This window comes from Periplaneta americana, chromosome 11, assembly GCF_040183065.1.
Source record: "Periplaneta americana isolate PAMFEO1 chromosome 11, P.americana_PAMFEO1_priV1, whole genome shotgun sequence".
Lineage (NCBI taxonomy): Eukaryota > Metazoa > Arthropoda > Insecta > Blattodea > Blattidae > Periplaneta > Periplaneta americana.
The window spans coordinates 79,590,285-79,610,004 of NC_091127.1; the positions used below are offsets into that span (position 1 = coordinate 79,590,285).

Genomic DNA, 19,720 nt, shown 5'->3' on the forward strand with positions numbered 1-19,720 from the left:
GAAAAAGAGGTCAGAGTTATCCTTCTACCGAAAGATCCAGGAAGGTGAGTTTATAAATTATAATATATACTTTATGAAAATAATATATAAACCTTATGTATTTCATATTTCAATAGTGGAAGGAAGGTGTTAATTTTTTCAAAAGAAGGCGATATCGAAAGTATACATTTTATCGTCTGCTAGGGAAAGGGTCTGTAATGAGGCGATAGTAGCGATCCTGGTGGTTAGCAACTATCTGTGGATGCATATTTATTAAGTATTGAGCTTCGTGACTGTATATACTAGACTGTGCTTCTACCATCTCCCTCTCCATTTTGCTATTGCTCCTACTTCCTCTTTCCTCTTCAGTTGCTTCCTTCTCTCTTTCTCTATTGTACTTCCTTCTATTCCTCCCACTTCACTTTCTCCTTCAGTATATTAGTTTCCTTGTCCGACATTCGCCTCCATTTTCCTTATTATTCTCTCTTCTTTACTTTTTACTTACTTTACTTTTAAAGGCGTTTCCACTTTCAGCGGTTGCCTTTTATTCCCCTTTTCCATTGTCGATCATCCCAAGATCCATTTTCCAACCCTCCAGCTTCCATGGCCTCAGCAACTCCTCCTCTCCATGTAAGTCGAGGTCGTCCTTTTCTTCTCCTCCCTGGGGGTGACCAATTCAAAACCTTTTTAGACCATCGCTCCTCGGGCATCTTATGGACATATCCAAACCATTGAAGCCTTTGGATTATTAAACTCAGAAGATATAGATTCTTCACACTTAATAGATGCCGTACAATTATAATACATCCTTTTAATAAGATGTATTATCGGTTTTGGTACATTCATTCTCTCCATTGATTCTCAAAGTCTACTGATAGGAATTGAATCATACGCTTTCTCTAAATCGATAAATACAATTTGGGTTTCTTGAGATTTGGCAGTCCTTTTTTCCATAATTTGTTTCAATACAAATATGTTATCCAGGCAGGATCTTCCAGCAGTGAATCCTGTTTGCTCTTCTGATACATAGGGAGATATAATCTTCTCAAGTCTTGAAATTATTATTTTATTTAAACAACCTACTCATTGAAGCCATCACACTGATAATGTTTCTATAATTTGATGGATTTTTCTTATTACCTTTCTTAAAAACTGGTGTTATGTATGATAGTTTCCAGTCATCAGGGATACTGTCTCCTTCCAAAATCTGGTTAAACATTCTAGCTATTGACCTTAACAGTTATGTTCTTCCATACTTTTGATTTTGTTGATCATAGTATTCTATTGACTAATTTAAGTTATTTGGGTATCATAGGAAGTGAGTTGATTTTTGAATCCTACTTAACAGATCACAAACAAGGTCTTTCGTTTAATGGTAAAAAATCTGATGTAACATATTTGTATTGAAACAAATTATGGAAAAAAGGACTGCCAAATCTCAAGAAACCCAAATTGTATTTATGGATTTAGAGAAAGCGTATGATTCAATTCCTATCAGTAGACTTTGAGAATCAATCGAGAGAATGAATGTACCAAAACCGATAATCTGATGTTATGGAATTCCTCAGGGCTCCGTATTGGGTCCGATATTGTTTTTGCTAGCTATTAATGACTAGCCTATAATATAAATGCTGATACTGTTCTGCACGCGAATGATACTACTTTTTAGTTAACACAGTGATATTGACTATTTGAAAAGCTTTGCTCATCAGAATTTAAGAGATGTTGAAGTTTGATATAATGCAAATGGATTTTTGTTGAACCCAGCTAAACTTGAACGTGTGATTTTTACTCTTAAGAAGACCGATCATGAACAAAGTCAGTTTAATAAGTTAGGAATTATTGTTGATTCCAAGGTGACATGGGAAAGTCATATTGATCATATTTCTACTAAACTTTCAATAACTTTGTTTCTTCTTAAGAGATTAAAAAGTGTTGTACCTGAAACCTATATTCGTGGTGCTTATTTTTCTTACTTTGAAAGTACTCTTACCTATGGAATATTGCTATGGGGCAACAGTGCTTTTATAAATAGGGTCCTATTTCTTCAAAAAAGGGCCATAAGAATTTTATTGAATGCAGCTTTTAATGAACACTGTAAACCATTATTTGTGAAAAACAAAATCATGACTGTAATTAATTTATATATTCTAACGTTAATTTTGTATGTTAAAGTCAATCTTATAACTTTAACATTAAGAAATAATATTCATTCCTATGACACAAGACAAGGAAATGATTTTAATATCATAACATGTAGATTTGCTAAATCCCAAAATATCTTTTGTCAAATGTCATTGAAGGTTGCAAATAAATTTCCATAACACATTTTTAATTTAAGCAGAGCTTCTCTCAAATTTTACACCTCTATTTGGTTAATTTTAAATCCATCTTATAATATCGACGAATTTTTTTATTGTACAATCTCTTTGTAAATTAGCAGAACTTCTCTCTACATTTTGTTTTTATACATGTAATTTAAAGTATTAAACTATTCCACAATTTCATCTGCACTCCACCTGGACCAGGTGCCTTACCATTTTATGACCTTGCAAAGGCAACTTTTACCTCTTCTTCTAAAATAGGATCTAAAAATTCTTTTGACTTTTTAATAATTAGCTACATTTTCTTCTAAAAATTCGTCTCTATTCTCAGTTAAAATACGATTAAAATATTTCAGCCATAAAGTCATTGGTAATAAAATTACTGGATTTATTTTATTCTCTCTTCCTCTATTTCTCTTATTCCTCTACATTATTTTTCTTTATCTTTCTATTTCTCATATTTATTTTGTCCTTTTCCTCTTTTCTTCACTTTTTCCTCCTTCTTTCACTTTCTCTTCCTCCTCTTCTCACTTATCTTCGTCATTCTTTCTTTCCTTTTCTTTCTCCTCGTTCCGCTTTCTCTCTTTTCCGCCGCTCTATTTAATGTTCTTTCTTTTCATTATTCTTTAAAATAAACGAAAAAACAGAATAAAGAAAAGCTAACTAGAAAAAGAACACGTTTCACGAATGAACAATTGTATACCAACTCAAGCAGTAATTTGACACACACACCCACCGAAAAGACAGGCGTCGGAAGTCCTCGTAGAAGAGGGTCGTATTCAAGAACGTATTTTCAACTTCACTTCGTATTTATTTCATATAGTCAGAAGTCAGGTAATTTATAAAGTAAATTGTTGGATACGTATTCAGAGACAATACTTATTTTCCCCTTGACAGAGTCAAATGTAGGTAAAACGAATGGATTTTATGTTCGACGTCATCATATCGACGGTGTTCAGGTAAAAGGCTTATCCCACAAAAGAACATTTTTTAAGACACAGTTATAATTAAATTTTAGCATATTTAGTGACAGGGAATATATTTTATCTAAAGGTTATCTTTCACGTATTGTCGATGCTGACAACATATATTTGCCTTTGCAGAGGCCATGGCGACTGAAGAACTCGAAGTAGTGACGACGATGGAGTCATCAGAAGAGCAGAAGGAAGAACAGCAGCGCCAGCGCCAGCAACGGAAACACGTGTTGAAGGCGCAGGCGAGTGTGGCGACGGTGGCCCGCCAGCAGGCCGTCTGTGTGCGACGCGCCTACAAGCACTACGGCGCCAGCAAGAACCCCCTCGTGGTGCTCGACGGCCTCAACATGACCGTGCCCAAAGGCAGCATGTACGTATCCTCTGTAATTTTAACGTCTTCTAGCCCTCCCATAATCTCCTTTTGTTTGCATTCCTTTCTTTTTGCCCTCTCACTGTTGTTTCTTTGTTTTTATACTCATGGATCCCGCTCTTACATAGGCTGCATTCTTTCTCCACTTGATTACTTTGTTCTTCCCTTCCTTACTTCCCCTTCTTTGTCTTTCATATAATTTCATTTCACTTTTCTTTTCCCTTTTTCTTTCCGTTCCTTTACTTTCCCTATTTGTTTCGTATTATTTCGTTTCACTTCCTTCTCCTTTTAATTTGGTATTTCTTTTCTTTCTCTTTCCGTTTCTTTAGTTTCCCTTCTTTCTGTTTTTGTAATTTTTTTCACTTTCTTTCCTTTCTATTTTTGTTTCTTTAGTTTCCCTTCTTTCTCTTTTATGTAATTTCTTTTCACTTATTTCTCCTTTTCATTTGGTGTTTCTTTTCTTTCTCTTTCCGTTTCTTTAGTTTCCCTCCTTTCTCTTTTATGTAATTTCTTTTCACTTCCTTCTCCTTTCAATTTGGTGCTTCTTTTCTTTCTCTTTCTGTTTCTTTAGTTTCCCTTCTTTCTGTTTATGTAATTTTTTTCACTTTCTTTCCCTTTTAATTTTGAGTTTCTTTCCTTTCTATTTTTGTTTCTTTAGTTTCCCTTCTTTCTCTTTTATGTCATTTCTTTTCGCTTCCTTCTTCTTTTAATTTGGTGTTTCTTTTCTTTCTCTTTCTGTTCCTTTAGTTCCCCTCCTTTCTGTTTTATGTCATTTCTTTTCACTTCCTTCTCTTTTTAATTTTGAGTTTCTTTTTTTCTCTTTCTGTTTCTTTAGCCTCCCTTCTTTCTCTTTTATATCATTTCTTTTCACTTCCTTCTCTTTTTAATTTTGAGTTTCTTTTTTTCTTTCTGTTTCTTTAGCTTCCTTTCTTTCCCTTTTATGTCATTTCTTTTCACTTCCTTCTCCTTTTAATTTTGTGTTTCTTTTCTTCCTCTTTTTTTCTTTAGTCCCCTTCTTTCTCTTTTATATCATTTCTTTTCACTTCCTTCTCCTTTTAATTTTGTGTTTCTTTTCTTTCTCTTTTTGTTTCTCTAGTTTCCCTTCTTTCTCTTTTATGTAATTTATTTTCACTTTCTCTCCTTTTTAATTTTGTGTTTCTTTTCTTTCTCTTTCTGTTTCTTTGGTTTCCCTTCTTTCTCTTTTATGTAATTTCTTTTCACTTCCTTTCCCTTTTAATTTTGTGTTTATTTTCTTTCCCTTTTCGTTTCTTTAGTTTCCCACTTTTTCTTTAATAAAATTTCTTCTCACTTCTTTCCTCTTTTAATTTTGTGCTTCCTTTACTTCCTTTCAGTTTCTTTACTCCCTTCTTTTTGATTTTGTATGATTTCCTTTCACTTCCTTTCCCTATTATTTTCTTTTTTCGTTTCTTTACTCTCCTTCTTCTTCCCATATATAATTACCTCCCATTTCCTTTTCCTTTCAATTTTGTGTTTCTTTTGTTATCTTTACTTTCTGTACTTTCCCTTTTTACGACGCTTTCTCAACTGCTCTGGCTATCTAGAGACAAAGGTAATAATGCTAGCGAGATGAGTTCAGGATCCAGTGCCGAAAGTTATCCAGCATTTGCTCTTAATGGATTGAGGGAAAACCCTGATGAAAACTTCAACCAGATACACGTCCCAACCAGGATTTGAACCCTAGCCCGTTCGTTGCACGCTCAGGCAGGCTAACCGCTAATCCACAGCAGTGGACCTCTTTTTCTTATATACAATTTCCTTTCATTTCCTTTTCCATTTAATTTTGTATTTCCTTTTCTTTTACTTTCAGTTCTTTTCAAATTGTTTATTTTATTTTTTTGCCTTTTTCTGAGCTTTGTTTTCTTCCTTTCTCTGGTGCTATTTGATTACTTCATTCCTTCATTCCAATTCCAATATTCCCTTTGGTTCTTCCGAGGAATGGAGTATTCGTTTCTGTGCCAAGACGAGGATTCGAAATTCGACAAGTGTAAATGAAAATTATGACGGAGGAAGAAGGTGTTGGGACAAGTTTTCCCAAAATACTGACTCTACTTCCACCATAATCATCGAAAATCGTTTTTCATAGTCATTTCGTAACCATTACAATTCATAACTATCTATAAAGATAAAACTGAAACAAGCGCGATTAGACTTCGACGCACATTATCTAAGAAAATGACCAACGGCTTTTAGAATGCTGACTTTATTTACATAATTGCGAATTTGTGTACAGCTTAAAAACAATAATTCTCATCAAAGAATGAACATATTGAGGTAGCGGGGATTAGGTTGCGCTAAGTTTACTTTATGCTATTGTAATATTGAAAATTCTTCATGCAGACAAGATAGTCTTCCAATTATAGTAATTTAAACATCCCCCCATAATTTCCTCAAAGTCAACTCGGTTAGATCCTACATTAAAGCGACGTTTAGTAGGTACGGACGGTTAACCTTGGCAACATGCAAATCTTAAGACAGAATTCCGTAAGTAAGGAACAATCAGCAAAGTGTCCCTTATTTGCTCAATTATACACACAAAGACGTGTAAACAGACAGCCCTGCCCATCAATTCTACAGCTCCTCTAATTCCGTGAACTATCTGTGAATCTTGTGAACCTTTGCATACCTAAGCACAGTCGGAAAATAGTTTGAAATTGCGATTCCGATAAGTTAAATAGTTTATTTATAGTTATTGTTTGACTGACAGCCATTAAGTGGCGAGATCACATGAAATTAATTCGGATATCACAAAGGTAACACATACTTTTTCATTATAAATTTAACACTTTCGAGAAAAATTAGTTCATTTATCATTTGCGAATAGTAGGGGAGAAGAGGTCACATTTGAATAGATTTTATATTTACATTTTTATTCACATCCATTATCAAATCTCTTAACTTTAAATAACACACACTTATAAGACATTGCTTATTAGAATTTTATATTTGCAGAAATTGCATATGAAGAGCATAGTATCAAAGTTAGACAACTCCATTTTTTGCGATTTCGAGATATTGATTATTTCTCATAGAATTTTGTGTGCTGAATGCGATTCTGGAACAGTAGGCCTATAGGTTCAAAAACGGACAGAACAGAGCGAAAATAGCATTTAATTGTGCGCTTTAGAATGAAAATGTAGACAACTCCACTGAGGTTTGGTTTCAATTAGGACAATTACTTCTATAGCCAATGAGAAGCCCACATTCGTACCACCTTTTCCCAACACGCATCGCGAATCCAACATGACTGATTGTTCATATAATCGGTTTGTGGATGAATAAGTACTGTTTTACGTAAATTTGCATTGAAACCGACTTAGAAGCACATGAAAGTTGATTTAAAGCTCAAGCATTTTCGTCCATTCCACTTCAATGAATTAAGCATTGCAATGCGCGTAAAGCGACATGTGGGACGCTTCTTAAAACGTTCCGTAAGCAAACTTTCCCGTGATAATGTCCTCTTCACAGACAAATGTTCTATCTACCGGAGCATGCATTCACGAAACATCTTTTGAGGCAAAGAAAACCCATTATTTTATGAAGAAGTGGAGAGAAATGCACCCCACGTCATGGTATGGGGTGGACTTAATGCAACACACATTTTCGGCCCTTTCTTCTTCCAAGGTTAATGGGCCAGCTTACCAGGACATGTTTAGTGAATGGTTGGTGCCACAATTGCAATAAGCTGGTATCGAAGACACTGTGGTCCTGCAACAGGACGGAGCATCAGCACACTTTGCATTGCAAGTGCGCCGATACCTGAATACTACCTTTTCCAATCGGTGGATTGAAAGAGGATCTGCAGATGATCAAGCTCCTTTTGCCTGGCCTACACGAAGTCCTGACCTCATAACACCTTATAAAGCTCTCTGGGGGTTTCATCAGGACAAAGTGCGAAATCACCGCTATAACAAAACGGCACAATTACAAGCAACTGTGGAAGATGCCTTCAACGAAGTGACCCTTGATTATCTCCGCAAAACATCTGCCAGCACATGGCGCAGAATTCAGTTGTGCTATGAAAATGAAGGTCTTCATACCGATGTCTTGGATTGTAAAACTATCAGGTACCTACGTGTGCATACAATCAATCAACCACCAACCAATCAATCAATCAATCAATCAATCAACCAACCAACCATACCCATCGTAGTGTTATAATACATTGAGGGGTAAGCCCACTTTGTGATCTCACTGTAGAATCCCTAAGAGAGCATTTTTCACTCACAAGGACCCACTGGTGATAAGATAAAATTATACATGGTGTTATCAAAAGAACATGGCTACATCTCTGTGTTCAAAGTGAAGGAAATCTTGTGCCAAGGAAGCGTGTCTTGCTTGAACCTGAACTCACAGTTGTGCACTAAAGTTTTGTCCAGCAATCTCATGTGGCGTTGAACCATAATTTTCAGTATTTAAAAATATCCTTGTAGATAATAAAGTATGACAAAGAGAATCTTGAAAATTTGTTAGTTGTGTTTTGTAACCAGAAAAAAGTAAGTTAAAGAAAGAAATGAAGTGTCAAACAAAAAAGAATTTTATATACCCACCTGATATATCAAACACATCAATTCGTTTTTTATATGAAGATAGTGAACCCTACAAAAATTGGTTTTTGCATGTTTTCTTGTTTTACTATGCATATTTCAGATTTTGTGTATATAATTCCTGATCCTAGTCATGATATTTATAGCGGAAATATATACTGTACAGTACATTCCAAAGTAATAAATTCAAATACGTACTACCACTGCAGGTCCACCGATATGGAGTAGGTTAGCACGCCTGACTGTGAAACGAGCGAGCCCGGGTTCAAATCCTGGTTGAGACAAGTTACCTGGTTGAGATTTTTTCCGAAATTTTTCCTCAACTCAATAAGAGGAAATACTGGGTAACTTTCGGCGTTGGACCCTGGACTCATTTCGCTGACATTATCACCATCTTATTTAGACGCTATATAACCATAGCAGTTGAAAAAACGTCGTAAAATACCACTCCACAGGTACCATCCAATATTAATTATAAAGAGGATGATATCACAAAAATATTATCATAATTTATTTCAACAAATATGCGACACTGCTCAAACATTCCCTGTAAATAAGAACCCAAGTTTTATAAATGACAGTTTTATATGGCAGTAAGAAGTATAAAAATGTATATGCTATTGCATAAAATGTCTAATTAAGATACAGTATAAGCAAAATACGTCCCACGCCGTGGTGTCGTGATCTAAGGCATCCTGCCTAGGACTTGCGTTACGGAATGCACGCTTGTTCGAGTCCTCAGGAGAAGAAATTTTCTCATGAAATTTAGGCCAGTGTATGGGACCCAGCATCGTGATGCACTTGGGGAGTTACAATAGGTAGCGAAATCCGGTTGCGAAAGCCAGCTATAACGGCTGGGAGGATCATCGTGCTAACCACACGATACCTCCATTCTGGTTGGATGATCGTCCACCTCTGCTTCGGCATGTGGGCGTGAGGCCAGCAGCCGGCTGGTCAGTCTGGGTCCTTCACAGACTGTAGCGCCACGGATTATTATTATTATTATTATTATTATTATTATTATTATTATTATTATTATTATTATTATTATTATTAGGCCTATTATAAGCAAAATATAAGTAAAAAAAAAGGCAAAAGATAAGAAAATGAACTCGGAAGAACGAGCCATTAAGTAATTTCTTTCGAGAAACATATTCTTGGGTATAATTAACGTTTTATACGGAATACAAATATTTAATATGAGTAGAGTCTTCGAATCGAGTGAAAAGTTTACAAAACAGATTCTCAGACTGCAAAGAGTAGGCCTATAAAGCCAACGACTTTTGGTAGCTGAATCGGATAGAATATTTATTTATTTATCTATCTAATGGCTGATAATTTGATTACAGAATAATTAATCCACAAAGAAAACGACAAGTGAACAAATAATAAGAAAGAGTAAAAAATATATAGATATATTTTTCCTAGCTTCCCAGTAGCGCTCCACTTCTTTCAGTGACTGTACTCGTAAGCTAGGACAAGACATAACATTTCTCTACCGTATCTTCTGATCTGCGTATCTCAGCTATATTCCTTTAGTCACAACGTACTCGTACATTTAATCACAAATGTGTATTATTAATTACTTATCTTAATTATCTGAAACATTCTCGATCCGATGTTCTCTGGAACTAGTGACGGATACGTTAGCCATTCAGGTAACAAGGCACGTGCTGATAAATTCGTATTGTGGGTATTTAAGTTTGCTCCATAGGTCAAGGTGAATTACTTTATGGATGATGTAATAGAGGTGAATTATGGGTAGAAGGCTTAATAAGTAGGCCTATTACCCATATCAGCAAGCATATCAGCAAGAAAGCAATTTAGTGCACTGATGTGGACAATATAAAGGCAATACATCCATTCATTACTACGTTCAGTAGATGAATAGTTCCAGGTTATTTTGTGGAAAGTACTGCATGCCGAAAAGTAAAATCACATGGCTAGTAGCCTGTATTTCTATAATATTCATAGCACGCAATTGCAAAAGAAAAACTGGTGCTTCCTGTGGTCCAGTTAATTTTATAGAATTATCATTAAATAAAGTACTAAATCTAGATCTACAGATTAGAAACAAGTACAATCAGCTCATTTTGCAGAGTTCTGAATCAACAAACATGTAGGCCTACTACTTGTAGTTACAAAGCGCTCGCTCTGCAGTATGAGGTATTAAGATTTAAGTGAGAGCCGTTTGTTAGCTCTGTAATCCATTTAAAAAAGCACATTTTGAATCTTCCTCTTCAATACAGTATATAAATAAGACTAAAAGTAAAAGGAATGAAAAAAGATAAATGAGGAATCAAGTGAATATTGATAGTATACACTACCACGCATTTTCAAGACTGTACTGAAGCACGTATTGTCGCTATTAGTAGATGCCTATTTTCCACTTCGTAGGAATACACACTATATTTTATATAGTTTATTTGAAGTCATCTTTTATTGCAAATAGACCCTATGTTTCCATAGATCCCAGCAACTACACTTGATCCATCGACGAAAACCACATTGATAAAAAGCTGCTTACAACATTGCAAGCCACCGGCGTAGCTCAGGCGGTAGCGCATTTACCTGCTTATTCAGAATTGCGCTCGGGGCTGGGTTCGATTCCCGCTTGGGCTGATAACCTGGTTGGGTTTTTCCGAGGTTTTCCCCAACCAAAAGGCGAATATGAGGTAATCTATGGCGAATCCTCGTTCTGATCTCGCCAAATACCATCTCACTATCACCAATTCCTTCGACGATAAATAACCCAGTAGTTGATAGAGCGCCTTAAATAACCAAGTAAAAAATAAAACATTATAAAGTAAGACCATTCGCGTGAAATGAAAACTAAGTTTTTCGCATGACGTCATGAACCACGCAAGTCGACGTGTCGGTTGCTAACAAGGGCGTCATTTCAGTTTTTGCTCGGAGGGGACAACATTTTTAGGGGAAACTTTATAGGGCATATCGCGTGACGTATTGTCTCCCTATTCCCTCTTAAAACTAAGCATAAAAAGATGTAAACCATGATATCAGATGCACTAAACATATTTTTAAAGTTCATTTTTTTTTCTTTTTTCCATTTCTTAAATACCTAGCCTAATTTTATTATTTTAAATCGCAAATGTTGCTGATAGGATTTAATTTTTTTGTTTTATGGTCAAGTATACATAATTTTACAGTACATTTCCAATTTCCACACATACGTCTAGCTTTAGCTTCATATCCTACTTATACGATACATATTTTATGCACTTGCTCTTAATATGTCTATGTGTGGACAAATTAACACAAACAATATTTTATTTATGAAGAAATTTCAATTTCGATTAACAGGAAAATTGTTACTTCCTTTACAATAGAACACAACCACTAATGTAGCTTTGGTTTAATTTGAGCAAAGTGATTAACTAGCTCACATTTTGTATCTTAAGCGTTTCAGTTAAATATTTTAATATTACAACTACAGCTCTTATATTTATCTTTAGTAGTAGTTTACTAGTTAGATTAATTAAAATGTGTCTCAATGAAACTTACAGCAGAGTCCGTATAGACCAGTTTCTATCTGATGCTTTTCCAATTCACTGCGGGCTAAAGCAAGGAGATGCACTATCACCTTCACTTTTTAACTTCGTTTGGAATATGCTATTAGGAAAGTTTAGGATAACAGAGAGCGTTTGGAATTGAACGGGTTACATCAGCTTCTTGTCTATGCGGATGACGTGAATATGTTAAGAGAAAATCTACAAACAATTAGAGAAAACTCGGAAATTTTACTTGAAGCAAGTAAGACGATAAGGCTTGGAAGTGAACCCTGAAAAGACGAAGTATATTATTATGTCTCATGGCCAGAATATTGTACGAAATGGAAACATAAAATTGGAGATTTATCCTTCGAAGAGGTGAAAAAATTCAAATGACTTGGAGCAACAGTAACAAATATAATAAATGACACTCGGGAGGAAATTAAACGCACACTAAATATGGGAAATGCGTGTTATTATTCGGTTAAGAAGCTTTTGTCATCTAGTCTGCTGTCAAAAAATCTGAAAGTTAGAATTTATAAAACAGTTATATTACCGGTTATCCTGTATGGTTGTGAAACTTGGACTCTCACTTTGAAAGAGGAACAGAGATTAAGAGTGTTTGAGAATAAGGGTCTTAGGAAAATATTTGGGGCTAAAACGGATGAAGTTACAGGAGAATGGAGAAAGTTACACAACGCAGAACTGCATGCATTGCATTCTTCACTGACATAATTAGGAACATTAAATTCAGACGTTTGAGATGGCCAGGTCATGTAGCACTTATGGGCAATCCAGAAATGCATATAGAGTGTTAATTGGGAGACCGGAGGGAAAAAGACCTTTAGGGAGGCCGAGACGTAAATGGGAGGATAATATAAACATAGATTTGAGGGAGGTGTGGATTAATGTTGCACAGGATAGGGACCGATGGTGGGCTTATGTGAGAGCGGCAATGAACCTGCGGGTTCCTTAATAGCTATTTGTAAGTAAGTAATGTAAGTAGTTTACTATTGAACTAGTCTATTAATTTTGTTTAATTTGAAACTCATGGAAGGGGGTCATTGCCCTGTGTCTCACCTAAATGACGCTTCTAGCAGCTAATATTAAGTCACTTTCAGATATCAAAACATGATATTTAAAGAAATAATTTTATAAATTAATTTCCTTGCTATATGTTACTGAATCTATGAATTATTATAGTCTACCTTAACTAAGGAGTAAACAATTCATAGTTTCTCAGATAGCATGGATCTCCTCGCACTGCATGCCTTTGCATGACAGAATAGAGAAGAATGTATGGGTACTTCTGTCCCCGTCCATTACACAGTCCGGATTTGGAATCTGTTGGATTTTACAAAGTATCAGTGTGAGGCTACTATTTCGACACCAATCAAGATGTCACACATTGTTGATTTTACGGAATGCCAGACCATAGTACGTATTGCAAAGGCATTTTTCGGCTCTTGGAAATGGTAGCAAATATGTGCATCGGAATGGTAATTTCATGCAGAAGTAAACAAAATTAACGAGTTTCTCTCTTAAGGAATCTGTTCATGTGCACAGCCTTCTTGAATCGTGATTTTAATATGCTCATAGCTTTTGTTACAATCCTTATACAATACGAGAATCATAAATTACACAATTTCATAATCCTTAGATAATTTTAAAATAATTCTACTGTATTCCCCTAATTACATGTTAAATAACTCTGAAAATTCGTATCTGGTATTTCACACTCCGGGTTACGACTATTACAAGTGTGAAAATAACATTCTTGCCTGAAATAGACTTTATACGAATAATCAGAGAGCACTGTAATAATGACATGTCAGAACACAGTCTGATTACTTTCATTCCAATGTAAGCCTTAATTTCCGTCTTTAATATTGCGTAGTTTTAATTAACCACTTTGTCTTTCATTCATAAGTTCATTATTAAATAAAATTAACATTCAGTGGCATATCATTATGAACTTATTAATATTATGACTGCAGACACTAAAACATCTCTTGCAGTCAGAACAACTACACCAGACGTGAGAGTAGCCTATCTGTTAAGCTTTCTAAACTGTTACTTCATCTTGGTATTACAATTGGCGATTACGTACAACATAATGTTGTTGTTTAGTCAACTGTCCTAAGACAGGTTTCAACCTCATAAGTAACACCAATAAGTTATCACTCATGAGGCAACTAGGTCAGGAGATAATGGGTTAGGGTGTCCAGTTCCGTTCCCAATGATCGTAATATTGTTGACAGTCATTCACAAAATTTAACCATGGCACATCGCTCCACTAGGTGACAGCCCCGCGAGGTTTCACACTCACGTCAATGATGCTAATATAGCCTACAACTGACATTTCTTAATTGGCTAACCTGGAAATGTCAAATTGCATTTTCACATAAGGGCTAAGTACTCTTCACGATGAGATGAAAAGTAAAGTCAAATTTTGGCGCGGGCGGGAAGCTGCTGGTAAATATTGAGTCCAACCCTCTGATTCAGAAACAGAGGATCGGGAGGCCACGAAATAAGGGGTGAATATTTAGTGATCTTAAAGACTTGTGGCAACAACAAGACGAAGCTCTGCCGCATTACGCACTGGTAGTACGGGAATGACTAGATTGGTCGTTTCCGAGAATGTGGATAGGACGTCGGGGTCCTATTGAATGGCCCGCAAGATCACCCGACCTAACACCACTTGACCTTTTTCTCTGGGGACACCTAAATAAAGCGTAAACATACCATTCAAAACAATACTCATCTGTGACAAGTTATTATGTAGGAGTTCAATTCCCGTGGATTTCTGCAGGAAGGCATGCGAGAATGTCAAATTAAGACATCAAGGTTGCTTCGGCTTGAATGATGATCAAGTTGACCACTATAAAGAAAATCAATAAGCAGAATGTTTTCAAATATTTCACAGGTTTCATATTGGTAGTAAAGTAAGTAGTAAATTTTGTTGAAGTTTTTATTCCTTATAAAACATTTCTCCTTTATTTCGTGTCCACCCTACACTTTTACGTACCTTATATTTACGATATAGGGTTCGAGCTGTACTTTCTTCGGAAGGGAAGCTTTACTAAGAATTTTTATCAATCTAAAAAATCCACAGCTTTCGCTCAGAATTTTTAAAGAATATATTTGATGTGAAATATGAATATAAGTTAACAACTTGTGTTTACTCTTTGAGTATAATTTCACATTATCCTGAAATTCAAACTCTAGTTATAACGTTATATTTATCTCCAACTAAGAGGAAATTAAGCGAGAATTACTTGTTATACAATATAAATGAGAACATTTTCTCTTTACGGTCTACAAATAAACAAATGAGATGAACTATAATGATAATAATAGTACTAACAATCCGATCATCTACTGTAATACTGAATTTCTGGCTACAAATATAACGGAATTAGGTTGTTTTTGGTGATAGTTGGAGTTCAAAATCTGCCAAAGATGATAGATTTATCAGGAAGATGAAAGAAATGTTACCATAAATTTATAATAATAATAATAATAATAATAATAATAATAATAATAACAATAATAATAATAATTTTTTTTTCGTTGTATATTTAAAGGCGTAAATTGTAAAAGAATCCCGCCTCAAATGAGATGATGAAGAAAAAAATTACCTATCAGTTCTACTTAAAGTCAAAACGTATCAGAAACCACTCTCCACATTATTATCCGCTCATCATGAGTGTTGAATTTCTTATTAAAGGTGTCTCCAGGAAGGTTCTAGATGATAATTAAACATAGATTTTGTTTTATAAACCAACACTTCATGATGATGAACCTTTCAAAGCAGTGAACTTCAGATTGAAGAAGGAGAATAATTGGAAGTCTCACTCCAATGGCGAGATACGATGGCCCACAGTTGATCTCTCGAGAAAAGAAGTCTGACATATTGGAAGTCTTAGATTTCGTCTCCACAGTCTTCAAATCAATTCTAACGTGATGTGAGGCCATCACCTGACATGAGGGACGTCTGTCCAGATGATGATACTAATGAAAAATTAAAATTAAAACATTACAAATATAAAATCATGTTTTTGGATATAGCTCACTTTACCCTGTGAACACTGATTTATCATCAACAATAATTATGCATCAAGCAAGCAAACAAACAGTCATAAGAAGCATCTGCAAGGTACGTAGTCCAGAAAATGTTGAGACTGAGAACGGCGTTCCAGCAGAGTTCTGTCTGTCTGTTCTTCAGCATTCACATGCCTAGGGTATGTCGGACGTGTTAAGCGCATCTTACATTATATTTTACACTTCAGTCCATTTAAGTTACAAACTGTACAAAAATTAAATTCCCGTGATTATCATACACAAATGCATTATTAAGAAATTCTCGCTTTGGCGACATAAATTAGCCTGCACGGTCGCCTGATCTACGGCAGCTGATTGCTTCCTGTGAGGTTTTCTCAATAGAAAAGTATACCAAACTAGCCAAGATCTGAAGGACAAAATTCTAATCGAAATTCAAGAAATCCCACGGGACATGCAAATAGTGCTGGACAATGTCAAATGTCGTACAGAGATTTATGTCGTGTATAGTCATCTTCAAGATGTGAACGTACAACTAAATGGTATACCTTAAGGTATATTTTTAGTTTGGTGTTCAATATTATTTTTCTAACTAAAATGTTTTCCAAATCATAAATCATTGAAATATTTTAAAATTGAAACTTAAAAAAAAAAAATTTATAAAATTATTCATGATTTATAATATTAACAAATTTGTGTATTTTTACCTTTTATTTTTGTCGACTATATTCATGCTTTTATTGAATATTACTGGCTTCTGACTGATTGTCAATTTATATTAAATGTGTTTTTCTCTCTTTTTCTCTTTCTTCTTCTCTTTTTTTGCTCTTATGTGTTATTTATTTGTTTGAATTAAGTTACTTACTGCATTTAGTAAACTATCCTTGTAAATTTTATGTTATATTATTGGCTAAGACCACAACGTACACGAGCCTGGCTCTTACGGTAGTGACTAGAATCATTTTTATTTCATAATTTTAATTTATACTCACTAGCTATAGTTAAATAAAGTAAATAAACTAAAATTAAATTAAATCTACTTATTGTTTCAATCAAATATTGTATTATGGTGCCATCCACTTGCATAATTTTTTTGATATTGTCGATGGATACATACTAGAGCTTTGATATGCCGCTGAGCCTTCATCAGAAGTCCATTTCCAAAGCGACTAATTCTGATCTACCCTTTTTTTAGTAGTGAGCTCCCATGTATGTACAGCTGTAAAAAAAAAAGTGGCCGCACTCGTGAACAGCGAATATTTTCAAAGTCCACTTCGGGTCGCGGCGATGTTACACGATGCATGTGCTTGTACAAGCAGTTCCGGAACTATGAAAGTGTTCCATATCTGCGCCTCATAGACCAGCGGTAGAGTGCTTGTTTAATGATTCAAAGGTCGTGGGTTCGGGCCTTCTTCACGTTTTCATTTTATTTTTTAATCGTTCTTTAGCGATGTAAATGATATTCAAATTATCATTTATATCCAGTTATCGTTCTTTATGGATATCACGTTATTTATATTTTGTTATCGTTCTTTAGAGATATGAATAAAATTCAGGTCATCATTTGTATTCTGTTATCGTATTATAACGATATGAATAATAATTATTATTGTATCTCCAATGGGGGTTAGCCCTATTTTACATATGTACTGTATGTTAGGGCTATAGTTTTATACACTAAAAAGATAAGCATAAAGAGAAATGGAAAAGAAAATTAAATTAGCTTACGCGATGTAAACAAAACATAAACAATCCGTAAATTAGGCATTGCGATTGCAAAACAAATATTAGTTATCAATTTGAAACATACAAAAACATTAACAACACACATACGTAACACTTCTATAACACAAATATGCAGCTTTCCGTACCATACATCATAAATTAATACACAATAATCACACAAACACAATCAAACTATAATTACGACATTGCGACGACATCAATCATCCCATAACTGACTCACATACATAACAAATCAAGCATCCGTTACAACACATACACTTCAACATAGTAACCACCATAGACAAATAAATAGGGTAACCACACTTTTGAAAGTTACAAATTTGGCTCCAAGAAGAATAAATAGGACACTGTTACTAATTAATATTCTTCTACAATTTCTTAAATACATCTGTAATAAATCTGTGAAATTCCGATATGAATAATATTCACGTTTTTTATATTGTTATCGTTCTTTAGCGATTTAAATAATATTCAAGTTATCATTTATATTCTGTTTTCCTTCATTAGCATTATAAAACAATATTCAAGTTATTTATATTGTTATTGTTCTTTCGCAATATATTAATTAAACAAACCGATATTTATCATTTATATTCTGTTATCGTTCTTTAGTGATACTGTATAAATAATATTCAAGTTATTTATATTGTAATCGTTCTTTAGCGATATAAATAACATAAATTTAATATTATGTTTGGAAAAATCCAGTTGCATAATACTGGTATTAGTTTTTCTTTTTGTATTATTACATTATACTATCTTGAACCAAAATAAAATGAAAAGGAGTAACGAGGAATTGAACCTGAGACGTTGACATCTAAATTCCGACGTTCGTCCGCTGAGCTACGAGAGCAAAAGTGTGGAAACATTTTCGGAAAAATTGGCCCAATCACACTCTAAGATTTTCTGATGATTCGTAGAAGCTAGTCCAGGATGCGGGGGACAAAGGCTAATTGAGATTTCCCGGTCTCTGACCGGGTCAAACATCCTGATAGAATTAATATTTAACCCTTGCAGTGACTTTCGGTGAAGTCCGGAGGGCCCAATTAGTCAAATTCACTCTCCTCATCTCGACGCTTGGGCCCCCTGGAATTTAATAAGATGCGAAAGAGATAGTAGCAACGGGATGTTACCGCATTTAGGCCTATCCTTCCCAAGAAAACTGCAAACATGAACAAAGGAAGCTTTTAATAGAAGAAGAAGAAGGATCTTCTGCGGACCTCTGGAAAAAGAACTAAGGAAGAGACTAGTGAAGTGCTTTGTGTGGAGTGTGGCATTGTATGGGGAAAGAACATGGACATTACGAAACGAATTGAAGAGAAACGAATTGAAGCATTTGAAATGTGGATATGGAGAAGAACGGTGCGTGTAAAGTGGACAGACAGAATAAGAAATAAAATTGTGTTTGAAAAAGTGAGTGAAGAAAGGATGATGCTGAAACTGATTAGGAAGAGAAAAAGGAATTGGTTGGGTCTCTGGCTGAAAAGAATAATAGACGACAATAGGATATGTGGATCATATGCGGAGACTAAGAGGAAGGCAGAAAATAGGAAAGATTGGAGAATTGCTGGGTTTGCAATGAAAGACCTGCCCATGGACAGAACATTTATGTGTGTATGTTCAGAATGCCTGGAATATCGTGTCTAAGACAGTCGCTATTTGCAAAGACTAGTCAATTCCATGCCCACTCGACTGCAAGTTGATCGAGATAAGAGGAAGATAGACTAAATATTGAATTGTGGCTTTTTGTTTTGTTTTTTGAACGCTTAATTTTTTGAATGTTTTAAGGCCGACGCCAGTAAATTTGTTATGTTTATGCCACGAAAGATATTTTATTGAGAATAAAATCTTTTTTCTTTCCATTTGCAGCCACAATATCATAATGATAATGATAAAGTCATGGCATAATATATTAATGAACCTGATGTTAATTACTAAAATAATCATAAAAGAGAAAGGAGCCATTATGTCTAGTTTGTCTCTCTCAAAAACAGAACAAAAAATGACATAAAAAGCACGAGGTTGTAGTCTAACGCAGGACCTCATGAATAAGAGGCTTGAACGCTACCATTATGCTATCGAATAACACACAGTATACTTCAATTATAACTGTAGATATCAGGCAACGTGGTCCAACAACATGTAACATCGCCTGTCTCCGAATTGTAGCGAAGATACCCGAAGGGAACAT

General features: G+C 34.9%; 1 protein-coding gene across 2 annotated transcripts in view; it reads left to right on the top strand.

Annotated features, from left to right (window-relative positions):
• LOC138709124 (ABC transporter G family member 20-like) overlaps positions 1 to 19,720 on the top strand; it is a 226,789-nt gene that overhangs the window by 110,752 nt on the left and 96,317 nt on the right. For both annotated transcript variants that reach the window (XM_069839660.1, XM_069839661.1), the window contains exon 2: positions 3,407 to 3,647. In XM_069839660.1, the coding sequence (XP_069695761.1) occupies positions 3,412 to 3,647 (236 nt within the window). In that variant the 5' untranslated portion in view covers positions 3,407 to 3,411. The remainder of the gene's footprint in view (positions 1 to 3,406; positions 3,648 to 19,720) is intronic.